Source organism: Cherax quadricarinatus, chromosome 32 (genome assembly GCF_038502225.1).
Source record: "Cherax quadricarinatus isolate ZL_2023a chromosome 32, ASM3850222v1, whole genome shotgun sequence".
NCBI classification, from domain to species: Eukaryota; Metazoa; Arthropoda; class Malacostraca; order Decapoda; family Parastacidae; genus Cherax; species Cherax quadricarinatus.
Window position 1 is genome coordinate 34,458,222 of NC_091323.1, and position 19,991 is coordinate 34,478,212.

Consider the following 19,991-nt stretch of genomic DNA (forward strand, 5'->3'; position numbering starts at 1 on the left):
AGAGAGGGTGTGGTAGGTAAGTTTGGGGTGCCAGGTGTAAATGATAATGGGAGCCCTTTGATTGAACTTTGTATAGAAAGGGGTTTAGTTATAGGTAATACATATTTTAAGAAAAAGAGGATAAATAAGTATACAAGATATGATGTAGGGCGAAATGACAGTAGTTTGCTGGATTATGTATTGGTAGATAAAAGACTGTTGAGTAGACTTCAGGATGTACATGTTTATAGAGGGGCCACAGATATATCAGATCACTTTCTAGTTGTAGCTACACTGAGAGTAAAAGGTAGATGGGATACAAGGAGAATAGAAGCATCAGGGAAGAGAGAGGTGAAGGTTTATAAACTAAAAGAGGAGGCAGTTAGGGTAAGATATAAACAGCTATTGGAGGATAGATGGGCTAATGAGAGCATAGGCAATGGGGTCAAAGAGGTATGGGGTAGGTTTAAAAATGTAGTGTTAGAGTGTTCAGCAGAAGTTTGTGGTTACAGGAAAGTGGGTGCAGGAGGAAAGAGGAGCGATTGGTGGAATGATGATGTGAAGAGAGTAGTAAGGGAGAAAAAGTTAGCATATGAGAAGTTTTTACAAAGGAGAAGTGATGCAAGGAGGGAAGAGTATATGGAGAAAAAGAGAGAGGTTAAGAGAGTGGTGAAGCAATGTAAAAAGAGAGCAAATGAGAGAGTGGGTGAGATGTTATCAACAAATTTTGTTGAAAATAAGAAAAAGTTTTGGAGTGAGATTAACAAGTTAAGAAAGCCTAGAGAACAAATGGATTTGTCAGTTAAAAATAGGAGAGGAGAGTTATTAAATGGAGAGTTAGAGGTATTGGGAAGATGGAGGGAATATTTTGAGGAATTGTTAAATGTTGATGAAGATAGGGAAGCTGTGATTTCGTGTATAGGGCAAGGAGGAACAACATCTTGTAGGAGTGAGGAAGAGCCAGTTGTGAGTGTGGGGGAAGTTCGTGAGGGAGTAGGTAAAATGAAAGGGGGTAAGGCAGCCAGGATTGATGGGATAAAGATAGAAATATTAAAAGCAGGTGGGGATATAGTTTTGGAGTGGTTGGTGCAATTATTTAATAAATGTATGGAAGAGGGTAAGGTACCTAGGGATTGGCAGAGAGCATGCATAGTTCCTTTGTATAAAGGCAAAGGGGATAAAAGAGAGTGCAAAAATTATAGGGGGATAAGTCTGTTGAGTATACCTGGCAAAGTGTATGGTAGAGTTATTATTGAAAGAATTAAGAGTAAGACGGAGAATAGGATAGCAGATGAACAAGGAGGCTTTAGGAAAGGTAGGGGTGTGTGGACCAGGTGTTTACAGTGAAACATATTAGTGAACAGTATTTAGATAAGGCTCAAGAGGTCTTTGTGGCATTTATGGATTTGGAAAAGGCGTATGACAGGGTGGATAGGGGGGCAATGTGGCAGATGTTGTAGGTGTATGGTGTAGGAGGTAGGTTACTGAAAGCAGTGAAGAGTTTTTACGAGGATAGTGAGGCTCAAGTTAGAGTATGTAGGAAAGAGGGAAATTATTTCCCAGTAAAAGTAGGCCTTAGACAAGGATGTGTGATGTCACCGTGGTTGTTTAATATATTTATAGATGGGGTTGTAAGAGAAGTAAATGCGAGGGTCTTGGCAAGAGGCATGGAGTTAAAAGATAAAGAATCACACATAAAGTGGGAGTTGTCACAGTTGCTCTTTGCTGATGACACTGTGCTCTTGGGAGATTCTGAAGAGAAGTTGCAGAGATTGGTGGATGAATTTGGTAGGGTGTGCAAAAGAAGAAAATTGAAAGTGAATACAGGAAAGAGTAAGGTTATGAGGATAACAAAAAGATTAGGTGATGAAAGATTGGATATCAGATTGGAGGGAGAGAGTATGGAGGAGGTGAATGTATTCAGATATTTGGGAGTGGACGTGTCAGCAGATGGGTCTATGAAAGATGAGGTGAATCATAGAATTGATGAGGGGAAAAGGGTGAGTGGTGCACTTAGGAGTCTGTGGAGACAAAGAACTTTGTCCTTGGAGGCAAAGAGGGGAATGTATGAGAGTATAGTTTTACCAATGCTCTTATATGGGTGTGAAGCATGGGTGATGAATGTTGCAGTGAGGAGAAGGCTGGAGGCAGTGGAGATGTCATGTCTGAGAGCAATGTGTGGTGTGAATATAATGCAGAGAATTCGTAGTTTGGAAGTTAGGAGGAGGTGCGGGATTACCAAAACTGTTGTCCAGAGGGCTGAGGAAGGGTTGTTGAGGTGGTTCGGACATGTGGAGAGAATGGAGCAAAACAGAATAACTTCAAGAGTGTATCAGTCTGTAGTGGAAGGAAGGCGGGGTAGGGGTCGGTCTAGGAAAGGTTGGAGGGAGGGGGTAAAGGAGGTTTTGTGTGCGAGGGGCTTGGACTTCCAGCAGGCATGCGTGAGCGTGTTTGATAGGAGTGAATGGAGACAAATGGTTTTTAATACTTGACGTGCTGTTGGAGTGTGAGCAAAGTAACATTTATGAAGGGGTTCAGGGAAACCGGCAGGCCGGACTTGAGTCCTGGAGATGGGAAGTACAGTGCCTGCACTCTGAAGGAGGGGTGTTAATGTTGCAGTTTAAAAACTGTAGTGTAAAGCACCCTTCTGGCAAGACAGTGATGGAGTGAATGATGGTGAGAGTTTTTCTTTTTTGGGCCACCCTGCCTTGGTGGGAATTGGCCAGTGTGATAATAAAAAAAAAAAATAAATTCTCTACAAAGTATAATCCTGAAGGTCATAGGTAAATATACAATGATAATATAAAAGTGGTGGTTTGGCCATTTGGAGAGGATGGAGCAAAACAGACTGACTTGGAGGGTGTATAAATCTGTTGTGGATGGAAGGAGGGGGTAGGGAGTGTTCTAGAAATAGATGGGAGGGGGATAAAAGAGGTTGGACATGCAGCAGGAATGTGTGAGCACGTTAAATAGGAGTGAATGGAGACGAATGGTTTTTGGGACCTGACAAGGTGTTGGAGTGTGAGTAGGGTAATATTTTGTGAAGGGATTCAGAAAAACCGGTTAGCTGGACTCGACTCCTAGAGGTGGGAAGTACAATGCCTGCACTTCAAAGGAAGGGTTTGGGATACTGGCTGTTTGGAGTGACATCTGAACTGTCGTACCTGGGTGCCTCTGCAAAGACTGTGATTATGTGTGAATGATGGTGAAAGTGGCTTCTTTCTAAGGTCACCCTGCCTCAGTGGGAGACAGCAGGCATTAAAAGAAAAAAAAGTAAATGCTGAGATGGCCAGTTATTACAGTCCTGTATATATGGGGAATGTATGATAGAGGGTGAAATTAGCTTAAGCTACCCCATGCCTGAGACCTCTTCTCTATAATTCTGAAAATGCATTAGACAAATACAAGAGTGGGAATGGATGAATGAGTGAAAGATCTGCCTAGCACAGGCCAGTAGGCAAAATAATGTGCTTAACTATTATTGTCTTATTTGACTGGGAGATTACCCTAATTTTTGTACAAAACAAGGTGCTGCTGCACATCTGCCACTGAAATAGTGACTTCAATATAATAAAAATACGTAACCAGTAAGATAGTTTATTACTCAAATGGTATTCTAATGTCCCTGAAAAACTAGGGTAGACTCATACATGGGGTACATGAACAGGTAAGGTTTGTTAGGGAAGGTGCGGAGATCAAAAATCCAGGGGTTGACTTGTACACAATATTAAAGAATATGTAAGCAGACATGGCATCCCATAGCCTCCAAATCAAATTTAAGACTCTTCAGTCATGATGTTTCCAATGCTCATATAATTAATAATTAAAAACTGATCAGGGCTGTGGTGTCTATGATGAAATGCAGGCATCTAGATCCAAGTCTGACTGATCAGGGCATCAACCAAGATTCACTGACCCCCAGAACCATCTACAGGTAAGTAGGTAAATAATACATGAACAAAATCTGAAAGCTTTGAACTCAGATAATAATCAACAATTTAAACAATTGCAGTATGCTCAGCTACCTTCAAAATTTTAATTTATAATACACTGCACAGTATATGCACTTTTTAACATATCAAATTAAACTAATAAAACTGTAAGTACATATACAAACTTACTTGATGGCCTCTGTTTATAAACCAAACAGATAACATGGTTACGTCCTATGTACTATATTTAAAGGAACTGCTTTGATCTTAGCTCCTATTAGCTATAACTGATAAAATATTTATAAGGCTGAGTAAGTGATAATGGCTAGATTAATCTGAGTTCAATAATTTCAGAAATAAACAACAAGCAACATACCTTCCCATTAGTGGTGTGCCCAACGATTTTCGTAGTTGGTTCTCCATATCAGTCGCTTCTTTGAAAACTGAAGGAAATGTAACCAATGTTAATGTCCAACTTTTCCTAGCAGTTATTTACTTTAGAAGTTTACTGAAACATGCCTAATGCAATATGAAATCAAATACATGTATAGGCATTCTAGTAGCCTATATGCAATGACATGCCCATCTAGGAAAACAGTATGTAACAATCAAAACGTTAGTACAGCATATAAAGGTTGCAAAATATTGCCTTAAAAGTGAACTGCATAAAATATCCTACCATACAAAATTACATTAAAAGTGAATGTAGGCAGTATTCCCAATTTCCCATTCAACATAACTCGCTAACCTGTTCATATAACAAAAATGAATTACAAAATTTAAAACATACAAGCCTACTTTTTTTTTTTTCGTTTTTTGCTTCCTCTTGTCCAATGTATGTATATACAGGGGACATTTTTTTTTTATTCACACATCGGCTGTTTCCCACCAAGGCAGGGTGGCCCGAAAAAGAAAAACTTTCATCATTCACTCCATCACCACCTTGCCAGAGGAATGCTTACACTACAGTTATAAAACTGCAACATTAACACCCCTCCTTCAGAGTGCCGGCACTGTACTCTCCATCTCCAGGAATCAAGTCCGGCCTGCTGGTTTCCCTGAATCCCTTCATAAATGTTACCTTGCTTACACTCCAACAGCACATCAAGTCCTAAAAACCATTTGTCTCCATTTGCTCCTATCTAACATGCTCATGCATGCTTGCTGGAAGTCCAAACCCCTAGCACACAAAATTTCCTTTACCCCCCTCCCTCCAACCTTTCCTAGGCCAGCCCCTACCCCACCTTCCCTTCACTACAGATTTATACATTCTTGAAGTCATTCTATTTCATTCTATCCTCTCTACATGTCCAAGCCATTTCAATAACCCCTCCTCAGCCCTCTGGACAACAGTTTTGGTAATCCCGCACCTCCTCCTAATTTCCAAACTACGGATTCTCTGCATTATATTCACACCACACATTGCCCTCAGACATAACATCTCTACTCTCTCCAGCCTTCTCCTTGTTGCAACATTCACCACCCATGCCTCACACCCATACAGGAGCATTGGTATAACTATACTCTCATACATTCCCTTCTTTGCTTTCATGAATAAAGTTCTTTGTCTTCAGACTCCTCAGCACACCACTCACTTTCTTCCCCTCATCTTTCATAGACCCATCTGATGACATGTCCCCTCCTAAATATCTGAATACATTCACCTCCTCCATACTCTCTCTCTCTCTCTCCAATCTAATATCCAATCTTCCATTACCTAATTTTTTTGTTATCCCCATCACCTTACTCTTTCCTATACGTATTCACTTTCACTTTCCTTCTTTTACATACCCTACCAAACTCATCAACCAACCTCTGCAACTTCTCTTCAGAATCTCCCAAAAGCAGTGTCATCAGCAAAGAGCAATTGTGACTACTACCACTTTGTGTCAGATTCTTTATCTTTTAACCCGACACCTCTGGTCAACACCTGAGCATTCACTTCTCTTACAACTCCATCTATAAATATATTGAACAACCATGGTGACATCACACATCCCTGTCTAAAGCCTACTTTTACAGGGTCCTGGAGATGGGAAGTACAGTGCCTGCACTCTGAAGGAGGGGTGTTAATGTTGCAGTTTAAAAACTGTAGTGTAAAGCACCCTTCTGGCAAGACAGTGATGGAGTGAATGATGGTGAAAGTTTTTCTTTTTCGGGCCACCCTGCCTTGGTGGGAATCGGCCAGTGATAAAAAAAAAAAAATAATAAAAATATAAGTGAAACATATAAGTGAACAGTATTTAGATAAGGCTAAAGAGGTCTTTGTGGCATTTATGGATTTGGAAAAGGCGTATGACAGGGTGGATAGGGGGGCAATGTGGCAGATGTTGAATGTGTATGGTGTAGGAGGTAGGTTACTGAAAGCAGTGAAGAGTTTTTACGAGGATAGTGAGGCTCAAGTTAGAGTATGTAGGAAAGAGGGAAATTATTTCCCAGTAAAAGTAGGCCTTAGACAAGGATGTGTGATGTCACCGTGGTTGTTTAATATATTTATAGATGGGGTTGCAAGAGAAGTAAATATGAGGGTCTTGGCAAGAGGCGTGGAGTTAAAAGATAAAGAATCACACAAAGTGGGAGTTGTCACAGTTGCTCTTTGCTGATGACACTGCTCTTGGGAGATTCTGAAGAGAAGTTGCAGAGATTGGTGGATGAATTTGGTAGGGTGTGCAAAAGAAGAAAATTAAAAGTGAATACAGGAAAGAGTAAGGTTATGAGGATAACAAAAAGATTAGGTGATGAAAGATTGGATATCAGATTGGAGGGAGAGAGTATGGAGGAGGTGAATGTATTCAGATATTTGGGAGTGGACGTGTCAGCGGATGGGTCTATGAAAGATGAGGTGAATCATAGAATTGATGAGGGGAAAAGGGTGAGTGGCACACTTAGGAGTCTGTGGAGACAAAGAACTTTGTCCTTGGAGGCAAAGAAGGGAATGTATGAGAGTATAGTTTTACCAATGCTCTTATATGGGTGTGAAGCATGGGTGATGAATGTTGCAGCGAGGAGAAGGCTGGAGGCAGTGGAGATGTCATGCCTGAGGGCAATGTGTGGTGTGAATATAATGCAGAGAATTCGTATTTTGGAAGTTAGGAGGAGGTGCGGGATTACAAAAACTGTTGTCCAGAGGGCTGAGGAAGGGTTGTTGAGGTGGTTCGGACATGTAGAGAGAATGGAGCGAAACAGAGTGACTTCAAGAGTGTATCAGTCTGTAGTGGAAGGAAGGCGGGGTAGGGGTCGGCCTAGGAAAGGTTGGAGGGAGGGGGTAAAGGAGGTTTTGTGTTCGAGGGGCTTGGACTTCCAGCAGGCATGCGTGAGCGTGTTTAATAGGAGTGAATGGAGACAAATGGTTTTTAATACTTGACGTGCTGTTGGAGTGTGAGCAAAGTAACATTTATGAAGGGGTTCAGGGAAACCGGCAGGCCGGACTTGAGTCCTGGAGATGGGAAGTACAGTGCCTGCACTCTGAAGGAGGGTGTTAATGTTGCAGTTTAAAAACTGTAGTGTAAAGCACCCTTCTGGCAAGACAGTGATGGAGTGAATGATGGTGAAAGTTTTTCTTTTTCGGGCCACCCTGCCTTGGTGTGGGAATCGGCCAGTGTGATAATAAAAAAAAAATGTATATAAAACCCGCAAAAGTGTAATGAACTCTTGATGTTATATAACGACTCATATAGAGGCAGAAGCACAGAAAACAAAAATGGTTTGTATATTCTGACCTCCAACAGGAGTCTTCTTCAGCAGATAAAGATTCCACTTGGCAGGTTAAAATACTCAGAGCAACTTTATTTTTGTGTTTCTGTCTCCATGTGCATTAGTGGGAAGTGGAAGAATCCATCCACTGTAAGCCATGAGTGTTGTAAGAGGTGATTAAAATGCCAGGAGCAAGGAGCTAGTAACCCCTTCTAATGTATAAATTATTAAATGTAAAAAGAAAAACTAATTTTTTTTTCTCTTTTGGGTCACCCTGCCTTGGTGGGAAATGATCAGTGTTAAAAAAAAATGGGTGTGGATGTAATGTAGATAAGAGACTATTGTGAGTGTTAAGTATGAAAAGAAGATGGATGTCCTGGCTCTAAGAACAATAAAGCCAAAAGGAGTAGGAGTAGCAATAATGTTGAAGGACCAGTTATGGCAGGGGAAAAAGAAGAAACAAATGTATAAATTCGAGGATTATATGGAGCAAAATAAGAATCAGATGCAAAAAGTGGGTTATACTAAGTGTTGATGCAACTGGAGGAGAGAGAGTGTAGAGGAGATATATTTTGGGAGAAGTTAAGTGAATGTTCAGGAGCTATGAACCAAGTGAAAGAGTAATTGTGATTGAGGAACTAAATGTTAAAGTGGGAGCAACTACTGTGGAGGGCAAAGTACAGCCTCTCCTCACTTAATGACGGGGTTCCGTTCCTAAGAACGAGGGGTTCTGTTCCTAAGAGTAGGTCAGTAAGCAAATTAGTCATTAAGCGAGGAGCATACTGTACTGGTAGTGGTTTGTATCATCTATCTTCAGATATTTTTTTAATGTCACCTTTCCACCATTTATAACTTTTTTTTGTATATATTTTTAAATGTTTATACAGTAGTGTACTATATACTGTAAAAAACAGAATAGAGGAAATCAGCTCTAATATACACTGCTTAGGTTTGCATATTGGTTGGAGAGCTGGTCGTGAGTCCGAGCGGTTGGTAAACAAGTGTGTCGCTAAGTGAGGAGAGGCTGTAATTAAGTTTGGGATGCCAGGGGTAAATGATAATAAGGAACCTTTGATTGAGCTTTATATAGAAAGAGATTTGGTAATAGATAATACATATTTTAAGGAATAAAAAAAGAGGATAAATAAGTATACAAGATATGATATAGGGTATAATGACAACAGTTTGTTGGATAAAAGACTGATGGGTAGATTTTTGGATGTGAATGTTTACAGAAGGTCAACAGATATCACATCATTAAAAGGAGTGGTAAGGAAGAAAAAGTTAACATATGAGGGGGGGGGGGGGTTATAAAGCACAAGTGATATAAGGGACACCTAATTAACTGGAGGCAGAATTCCTGAGTTTACATGCTTTTTCACTAATAATCTGCCCTCCCCCCCTTTTTTTAACAAGTTGGCCATCTACCACCGAGGCAGGGTGACCCAAAAAGAAAGAAAATCCCCAAAAAGAAAATACTTTCATCATCATTCAACACAATTTAGAAGTTTAGAAGTATATACGTATAAAGATACACAACATATCCCTCCAAACTGCCAATATCCCAAACCCCTCCTTTAAAGTGCAAGCACTGTACTTTCCATTTCCAGGACTCAAGTCCGGCTATATAAAAATAACTGGTTTCCCTGAATCTTTTCACTAAATATTACCCTGCTCACACTCCAACAGCTCGTCATGTCCCAAATACCATTTGTCTCCATTCACTCCTATCTAACATGCTCACGCACACTTGCTGCAAGTCCAAGTCCCTCGCCCAAAAAACCTCCTTTACCCCCTCCCTCTAATCTGCCTATAAACACTAACCTAACTAACATACCCAACATCATAAAAGTGTTATTCCCACATTTGATATTAAAGAAATACTAAATATGGCTCCAAATGATACAAGGGTGGGTTTGTAATTTATCCTCAATGACAGCTATTAAATACAAGAAAGTGTTCTAAAAGCTAGGTATATTCCCAAGTACTGCTGTATAAATATCAAAGAATTTATATGTTGCCATAAAATTTTCGTCAACTTTATCCATGCAGCTTTGAAAGAGTTAAAGTAACAAAGCAATACAGTAGTTAGCACACTATGTACAACAATTCCTCAATTTAACAGATAGATTTCAATTTAAAGGACTTCAGAAATACAATATAAAACATACATGGACACTTGTTTTGGAAACCAAAATTACATTAGTTACAGAATTGTCCATTAGCGTTGCAATAGGGCAAAACAATCTCATCTCTATCCACGAAAATCACCATAACCAGTCACCTGTTCCAGTCTTAGTCCATTAAATTGAGGATTTACTGCACTTGTGTAAGAATCAAATTAATAAAAAATAAAAAAATAGAAGATTCTTCCCCCAGACTCCATGCATCAATTCTTTTCCCTCTACAAATACCATACTAAGATGGCCATAATTTCCTGCAGAAAAATGTGTAAGACAAAGACACTTAGCAAGGAGAGCCCTTAATATATATTACATTTTGTAAGAGCTTATTAAAGTCTTCAATAATGGTTGATAAAGCTAATATCTGAGCAAGATGTCATAAAAAAACTGGCTCACCTTGCAAAGTATGTTTAACCCACGATGTCCTGAATATTCACCCACCCTCATTTCTAACAGTAGTAATATTACCTGGCTCCCTCTCTGTGTTAGTGAGACTTTGTAAATGGTCCAAGTTGAACCAAAACATCATCGTAAACTTCCTTCTCCTATGTGTTGGTTATTTGTGTATTAATCTGCTCATAGTACAATATTTTTGCTTTTGTTTTGAAAGATATTCAAAATCTGATCTAATGTAATAAATCATTTATATATTGTACTTGCTGTTATTTCCTTTACCACTAGAGTAAAACATAGCATGAATAATATTCTTTAGTTCATGCTAGTGTGATCAAAATACTGCTATATAACATGCCCAGGATATAATCTTTATTAAATTTTTTCCAATTACTAGTTGATATTACTATTAATGAGAGATGTACACCAATACTTTACTTTATACCATTATATCTCTCAAATGTAAAAGTGGTCTTGAAAACATACAAAGTGTATCATTTAATTACTTAGAAATGAGGGGTGCCTAAAAGACCTTTTAAACTTACATGCTTCTGATGCAAGGAATTCTTCATCAGTAATTTGGTCACACATTTCTTCCTCTTCATCTTCTGTTTTCGCTGGAAAGTCATGTTGAAAAAGCACACGGCATGCGGCAGGCAGGTAGCAACAGGCAAGCAATATAAATTTCACAAAATTAAACTTGTAAGTAAAAAAAATCTGTGCATGAAACCTACATACCCGTGCTATGGAATAGAAAAACATTCTTGTTTACAGTAGTTCATATAAAATATATGAGGAATATTTAAATTAACAACTTCATATTGAGAGGACCATTACAAGAGAAATATGATAAAAATTCAAGCAAAACTAGACTTAAAGAAATGGAATGGGATTAACACTGCTAAATAAACTACAGAAAACAATATTATGCTAAAAACACCTACTATATTAATCATCAATGAATGCAACAACACTAAAAGATGCAATATATGATTCACCATAGTGCCCACACACCTTATCTTTGCCTACTGGAGCACTGTATATATTTCATGTATTGTTCATTATGAGAAGTTCCTGTCCATGGGGTGGTGACTAATGTAGACATTTCTCCAGGAATTTAAACTATTTTCAAGTATTTAATATTAGTGAAAAAAGAACTAAACTACTGTTGAAGAATACTACATGTTAGTCTCGCTATCAGGCAAGTAAAGTTGCTGCTTCTTGGGAAAAACATAGGAAAGGCTGAGTACCTAAACAACTACACATATACTGAGTATGGGTGAAACATTAACAAGAAAAGGCATACATGGACGAGGGAAAGAGAACAATGAACAGTTGGCACTTGAAGGACAAAGTGAATGTTACACAAATAACCCACACACAGGAGACAGGAGCCCACGACGACGCCCCGGTTCAACTTTGTAAATGGTCCAAGTTGGACTAGGGCATCCTTGTGGGCTCCTCTTTCCTATGTGCAGGTTATTTGTGTATTGTTTCAGTCATGGCATTGTGCCTCTTTGTTCTTTAAAGTGAATGTTCATAAAACAAGAAGTTAACCAAGTGATACTGCAAAAAGAATGCAGTCAAGGTGAAGAACATTCACTAATCACTGTTATAAGCATTTTTGCATTTAGTAAATGATTATGAATCAAGGAAATGTGTGATATAAAAGGCATTATGGTTCTAATTCACTGAAACTATACAGAATGGAAAATGACAGTAGAGAATAAATGATAATGCAAAACTGCATAAGCATTATATCCAAAAAATCCAAAGGCATGCAAAATGCAAGGAAAGCATTCTTCGTGTAACATTTCAGACATTTTAATGCTTACACTGTGATGCACATCTGAGGTCGCTTGAGGTAAGACCTGTAGCAATTTCAGGCCCAGCTTCACTATGATTGACTTCTGTTTCCAAGTCTGAGCGAGTTCCAAGCACTATTCCCGAGTCATCATCCACACTAACAGTGTCCTGGGTTGTTGCACAACAAAAAATTAAGTCAATAACAGCAAAAACAATCAATGAAACACTAATCTCCCACTTAACGTAAAGCAAGTTAGTCAGTGCTCCGCTCGTGATCATGCCAGACAGTACATGTACATAGTTTTCATTTATTGTATAATTTCATGTAAGAAAGGCCTTAAAGATAGAAGATAATGTAACAAACAAGACAATGCAAACTTTATTTTCACTTAATCTGAAATGGTTGGAACTAGTGGCCTTTTCATTTACTAAGCCATCTTTACACAAACATACAGTAAATTAATTTATTTTAATATTCAAATATGTTTTAAAGAAATTAAGATTGCTTGTTTGTTCCTTATATAAACAATTAGCAAATAATGAGACAATATAAATATCTAAACTTTTACCATATACTGTATCGAAAGACAAAATTCACAACAACATACCAGTCTCTCTTCTCCCATGACATTCTCCCGTTTTAGTGATCTTCTTGCCTTGAAAGAGTCAAGCACATGAGAAATATCTCCACTTTCTGCTCCACAAACTGCCTCTCTCTTGCCCAGTGGTGGAGACCTAGGCAACCTTGAATGTTTTTGGAAGGGGTTGATATTTTCATCAAGATGGGCACCATACTGTGGTGACTTAGTGAAATTCATGTCTGCCATGGTCGACTCTACGTTGCTGGGCTTAATACAACTGCTATCATCAGAATCAGGAAGTCCAGAATCAGTGGAGCAGTTCATAAACTCCTCAGCAAGGCGACTAGCTTCATTGCCAAGCAACTGGGCAAACTCTAGACTATCAAGCTGACCAATTGTGCCAATAGATGGAACTTTAGGTAGGCTTGTTTCTCTCTCTGTATCTAAGACTATCTCCTTTGATTCTCTACTTGTATTTCCAATCTCTAAATCTAGTTTTGACTCTAGATTTTCGTTTCGTAATACAGGACTTGCTGCTGCTTCTTCTGATACTTGTGAACTCTTTAACTGTAAATGTTCTACACTTGACTTACACTTTTCATCAGTTTGATTTGGTGAAGTGTCTATTACACATGGTATTTCCTCTTCTGAATTTAATGTCTTTTCTTCACAACCTCGAGTCTCTCCAGATGTAGCACAGACTTCTATATATGTTTTTGCTTCAATGACCTCTGATTTTTCTTCATTCTCAGGCGAGTGTACTGTTTCTCTAGTTTCGTCCTTATTTATAACTAACTTCTTTACTTCTTGGGGAGCTTGAGATAAGTGTTCTTTATTACACTCGACTTTTTTCTCTAGTCCTATGGCACTATCTTTATCACATTCATTATCAGATTTTTCCTCGTGTTTCACTGAATTATCTTTGGCAACGTCAATATTTTTTGGCACTTTATTAGATGGGTCAGTTTCTTCAACAGTTATATTTTGGTTTAAAGATGACCTTGACTGAAAAGGATCAAAATTTGGATCATCAAGGAAATCAAGATTATAATCTGTTTTTGATGGTAGAGGTGTATCTTTTTCTTCAGCAGACTCTATAACATTATTTTCCAATTTATCTGTACCATTATCTGAATCAGCTGGGTCACTAACTAATTTTTTAGATGAATCTGTCTCATCTACAGCAGGTACATTAGTTTTGGTTTTATTTTTAATTACTGTAAATCCTTTCTTTGCTGGTGCTTTCTTTGGCGAGGCAACCTTTGGCTTTGATTTATGGTCTCCTTTTTCCTCAAGAAGTACAGAGCTTTCTTTTGGAGGTGAATTGCTTACAGAACACTTAGTTGCAAAAGGATTGAAGTTTGGATCATCAAGATCGTCAAGAAAATCTAAATTATATCCCTTAGATGAGGTAATAGGAAGATCTTCATGAACAAATTTTGTTTCTGTTTCAGAGATACTTTTGTCTTCAATCTTGTTATTGTTTTTCTCAAAAGCTTTAGACTTTGGAGGAGGCTTCTTAACAGGCTGTCTCTGCTGTTTTAAATCAGGCTTTTTACCAAGTTTTCTAGGTCTCTTTACAGGACTTGCCGAGTCATCAAAGGCAATTTCGAGTAACTGTCCAGAGTCTTGTGAATGTTCAACACTTTGAGACTGGTGTTCAGGAGACACTGGTAATCTGTGATTTGTTTCTAATTTTGAAGACTGAATATCAATTTTTTGCTCCTTCTCTAACACTATCTGGTCTTCAGTCTTAGTTCCAATGTCAGCAAGTACTTCAGTTGAAGCAGTTTTACCTTGCTTTGTTAATTTTGCTTTTTGTACAGTAGGCTTCAATGGAGGAAGTACAAACCCAGGCTCTGGGCTTAGTGGAGGGGAGATCCTAACATAAGTCTTTGTGGCAAATGGATTAAAGTTTGGATCATCTAAATTGTCTAGAAAATCAAGGTTATAACTTTTCTTTGGAATAATAGGTATATCATCAGGGTCTATGAAATTTCCTGAAGGTAGTGGTTCTCCTCCTGAAGATGCCACTAAAGTGTTGACACTTGATAACCTATCATCTGGGCTTATTAAGTTCTCTGATGGCAGTGGCTGTTCCTCTGGAGGTGCCACTAAAGTGTTAACACTTGATGATCTATCATCTGGGCTTATAAAGTTCTCTGATGGTAGTGGTTGTTCCTCTGGGTGTGCCACTAAAGTGCTAACACTTGATGATCTATCATTCAAGCCTATTAAATTCTCTGATGGTAGTGGGTGTTCCTCTTGAGGTGCCACTAAAGCATCAACACTCGACACTCTCTCCTCAGAAGTTGAATCTCTGTTGCATTTTGTTGTATCTCTAGTTTGTTGACACGCTGCTTGTTCACTAAATGCCTTTACAATATCTTCAGTGTTGTTTGAGCTGCTTTGATCCTCACTGATAAACTGATTGCCACTTTGTATTATATTTTCATTTTCCTTTCTATAAACATTGCTTGTACCTGTAATCTCATCATCAAACTGGTCTTCAGAAGGGATCTGTTCAAGTTTCCTTTCCAAATTATATTTAACTAACTGAGTTTCACTTTCTTTGGTATCACTTAAAGTTACACTTTTAGGTTGAGATTCAGAGACAATGATTGCATAGTCTTTACTTTCTGTATTTATATCACCAGATACTTCCCTCTTTTCAAGTGTTAATGTTGTATTTACTGTTTCTGCAGGTTGTTCACACTCACTGGATGGTAAGAATTCATTCACTGCACTGCTGTAATTATTAGCTTGTTGATCAGTAAAAACAGTAATTTTACTCACAGATTCTTCAATAATTTCACTTTTGGTTACTGTCACTAATGAGTCGCTAATAGTACTAGATAAGTTTTCTGATTTTTCTAATGCAAAGTTTTCTGTTTGATTATCTACACTGACTGGAAAACTTTCTGCATTAACTAACAGATTCTCTACAGCAACAGGTAACACTTCAGTCTCTCTCTGAGGAATTTCTTCAAGGGAGGAGACACTTGCTTTCTCTAATGTTTCAAGTGTCACGCTCACCTCTTGCTTCGTAGTCTGAGCCTCGTCTGTACCTGGACTTTCAGGCCTGTTTGAAGATGGTTGAACTGTAAGAGCGGAGGATGGCTCAGAATGTAGATAAAGTTCCTCTGCACTTTCGTACTCAGAATCTGTGGAAAAATTGTCTAAATCAGATAGTGTGTTGCTGGACCTACAGCACAACAGGAATGACATCCTGTGTACTACTGTGAAACACTAATAATCTTTAGTGCTCTTAGAGTCATTATAATAATTATCAGTTGATAAAAACAAACAATACTTACTTTTCAGTTTCAAATGATTTTTATAGAGATATCTGATAGGGCCATTGTGACTTATCAGTGTTATGATAAGCACAACATATGGATATCACCAAACAATTCAGGTCAAAGGACACTAAGCTTCAAATTAACAATAAAAATTGTGAGAGGATGAGATATATTAAGTTAGCTGTATTCCAAAGCACACACCAACAAAAACACTGAAGAAGATATAAAATTAGTTTACAAAATAACTCTTCAATACACCCAGTTCTCATCCCTCTTATCCATAATGTACAATACTTTGTTACCAAAGCTACAAGTAGCAAATAGTCACTCACCTATTTTCCAACCTTCGACTACATGTTTAGCCCAAATAACCATTTTTAAGAAAGGAAATCCTAAAGTCGGATGGCAATCAAGCATCCGACTAGGCAGCTCATTGATCAACTGGGTTCAACTAGTACTCTACATTTAAAAACTTTCCCCTTATATTCATATTACAATATGTAAAGCATTGTGTTTAGGAAAATACTGTACAGTGGACCCCCGCATACCGTTGGCCGCTCAGCGCTGTTCGTCCGAGACACATCTAATGTGCGGCCTGAGCCAGCCTCACATGTTCCGCCGGTGGCATTGTTTACCAGCCAGCCTCCGCGGTAACATCCAAGCATACAATCGGAACATTTCGTATTATTACAGTGTTTTTGGTGATTTTATCTGCAAAATAAGTGACCATGGGCCCCAAGAAAGCTTCTAGTGCCAACCCTACAGCAATAAGGGTGAGAATTACTATAGAGATGAAGAAAGAGATCATTGATAAGTATGAAAGTGGAGTGCGTGTCTCCGAGCTGGCCAGGTTGTATAATAAACCCCAATCAACCATTGCTACTATTGTGGGCAACAAAACGGCAATCAAGGAAGCTGTTCTTGCCAAAGGTTCAACTGTGTTTTCGAAACAGAGATCGCAAGTGATGGAAGATGTTGAGAGACTCTTATTGGTATGGATAAATGAAAAACAGATAGCAGGAGATAGCATCTCTCAAGTGATCATAAGTGAAAAGGCTAGGAAGTTGCATGAGGATTTAATTAAAAAAATGCCTGCAACTAGTGATGATGTGAGTGAATTTAAGGCCAGCAAAGGTTGGTTTGAGAGATTTAATAAGCGTAGTGGCATACATAGTGTGATAAGGCATGGTGAGGCTGCCAGTTCGGACCACAAAGCAGCTGAAAAATATGTGCAGGAATTCAAGGAGTACATAGACAGTGAAGGACTGAAACCTGAACAAGTGTTTAATTGTGATGAAACAGGCCTGTTTTGGAAGAAAATGCCAAGCAGGACCTACATTACTCAGGAGGAAAAGGCACTCCCAGGACATAAGCCTATGAAAGACAGGCTTACTCTGTTGATGTGTTCCAATGCTAGTGGTGATTGCAAAGTGAAGCCTTTATTAGTGTATCACTCAGAAACTCCCAGAGTGTTCAGGCAAAAGAATATCCTCAAGGCTAATTTGTGTGTGCTGTGGAGGGCAAACAGTAAGGCATGGGTCACTAGGGACTTTTCTATGACTGGTTACACCATGCATTTGCCCCCAATGTGAAAGATTACCTAACTGAGAAGAAATTAGACCTTAAGTGCCTCCTGGTGTTAGACAATGCCCCTGGTCATCCTACAGACGTGGCAGAGCGACTTTATGGGGACATGAACTTCATTAAGGTGAAGTTTTTGCCTCCTAATACCACTCCTCTCCTGCAGCCCATGGACCAGCAGGTTATTGCAAACTTCAAAAAACTGTACACAAAAGCTCTGTTTGAAAGGTGCTTTGTAGTGACCTCAGAAACTCAACTGACTAAGAGAGTTTTGGAGAGAGCACTTTAATATCCTCAATTGTGTAAACCTTATAGGTAAGGCTTGGGAGGGAGTGACTAAGAGGACCTTGAACTCTGCTTGGAAGAAACTGTGGCCAGAATGTGTAGACCAAAGGGATTGTGAAGGGTTTCAGGCTAACCCTGAGAGGAGTATGCCAGTTGAGGAATCCATTGTGGCATTGGGAAAGTCCTTGGGGTTGGAGGTTAGTGGGGATGATGTGGAAGAGTTGGTGGAGGAGGACAATGAAGAACTAACCACTGATGAGCTGCTAGATCAACTTCAACAGCAAGAGGCCATACCTGAGGAAACTGGTTCGGAGGAGGGGAGAGAGAAATTGAAGAAGTTGCCTACTACAAAGATTAAGGAAATCTGTGCAATGTGGCTGAAAGTGCAAACCTTTATGGATGAAAATCACCCTCACACAGCTATTGCAAGCCGTGCTGGTGACTTACACTGACAATGTTGTGAAACACTTTAGGGAAGTCATAAAGGAACCAGAGGTAGAGGCCACTATGGACAGATATGTTGTGCGACAGAAGTCCAGTGACTCTGAAGCTGGTCCTAGTGGCATTAAAAGAAGAAGGGAAGTAACCCCAGAAAAGGACTTGACACCTCAAGTCTTAATGGAAGGGGATTCCCCTTCTAAACACAGACTCTCTCCTCCTCCCATCCCATCAATCATCACCAGATCTTCAATAAGGGTAAGTGTCATGTAATTGTGCATGCCTTTTTCAGTTTGTGTGTATTAAAATTAATATTTCATGTGGTAAAAATTTTTTTTTTCATACTTTGGGGTGTCTTGCACGGATTAATTTGATTTCCATTATTTCTTATGGGGAAAATTCATTCGCATAACGATAATTTCGCATAACAATGAGCTCTCAGGAACGGATTAATATTGTTATGCGGGGGTCCACTGTATTCAATTATTCTGTGAATGACTGCATTTGAGAATAGTTTTCCCCACAGCATTAGTGGTAGGGTGTGATGGTTTGTCTAATATGGGGATGGTACTATACACACAATTGTGCTTTCACCCACTGTTGCTTCATGATGCATTTTTTTACAATATATAATTTTGTATTTTTTTTTTTTTTTTTTTTTAACAAGTTGGCCGTCTCCCACCGAGGCAGGGTGACCCAAAAAAGAAAGAAAATCCCCAAAAAGAAAATACTTTCATCATCACTCAACACTTTCACCTCACTCACACATAATCACTGTTTTTGCAGAGGTGCTCAGAACACAACAGCTTAGAAGCATATACTGTACCTGTAAAGTAAAAGGACACAAGTGCAACTAATGTGACATTTATTGTGGCAACGTTTCGCTCTCCAGGAGCTTTATCAAGCCATTACAAACAATACATGGACACAGAGGGTATATAAAGGCTCAGAGTGAGGTTAGTACTAGTGAGGTACCATTTCGATGTTCACTAGTAGTAGTAGTAGTAGTAGTAGTAGTAGTGGTAGTGACAAGTAGTAGTGGTAGTCACTACCATCACTACCACTATTACTACTAGTGAACATCGAAATGGTACCTCACTAGTATTCACCTCACTCTGAGCCTTTATATACCCTCTGTGTCCATGTATTGTTTGTAATGGCTTGATAAAGCTCCTGGAGAGCGAAACGTTGCCACAATAAATGTCACATTAGTTGCACTTGTGTCCTTTTACTTTACATATTGTCGGTAATTCTACCAACTTTATTACATATACTGTACCTATCAAGATACACAACATATCTCTCCAAACTGCTAATATCCCGAAAAAATTCTTTACATAAATTCCTTACATGCCAGTATTTGGGGACAACTCAATGAATAGTATTAGTGTATCTAAAGGGAGTGAAGAACAAGCATATGCGAAGATTTCAAGTTACTGATTGAGTGTGTAAATGGTGTGTCTCAATCCCTCCCTCCTTCCCCAACTGAAAGAAATTTTGAAAAAAAAAATTGCATGCAACTTGATAATGCCATCAAAAACTGCATTATTATAATTCTTTTCAAGTGCAATGCAAATTAGAAGGCACTTTTCAATCACATTTAGATAAAAATCACTATGTAGACTAAATAAGTTAAGCTGTTTATAATTTTTATAAAAATGATTAGAGGCAACTAAAATGCCGGGAGCAAGGGGCTAGTAACCTCTTCTCTCGTATAAATTATTAAATTTAAAAAGAGAAACTTTCGTTTTTTTTTGAGGCCACCCTGCCTTGGTGGGATACGGCCGGTTTGTTGAAGGAGAAAAAAAAAAATTAGGA

The 19,991-nt window shown here is 38.7% G+C and overlaps 1 protein-coding gene across 31 annotated transcripts in view; it reads right to left on the minus strand.

Annotated features, from left to right (window-relative positions):
- The window catches only part of tacc (transforming acidic coiled-coil protein), a 295,278-nt gene that overhangs the window by 77,598 nt on the left and 197,689 nt on the right, over window positions 1-19,991 (minus strand). For 29 of the 31 annotated variants that reach the window (XM_070090664.1, XM_070090657.1, XM_070090666.1 and 26 more), the window contains 4 exons: window positions 12,595-15,731; window positions 12,016-12,154; window positions 10,726-10,797; window positions 4,288-4,354 (listed from right to left, as the gene is read on the minus strand). In XM_070090664.1, coding sequence (XP_069946765.1) covers window positions 4,288-4,354; window positions 10,726-10,797; window positions 12,016-12,154; window positions 12,595-15,731 — 3,415 coding nt within the window. The remainder of the gene's footprint in view (window positions 1-4,287; window positions 4,355-10,725; window positions 10,798-12,015; window positions 12,155-12,594; window positions 15,732-19,991) is intronic. The other 2 variants (XM_070090646.1, XM_070090647.1) reach the window with 1 other exon arrangement.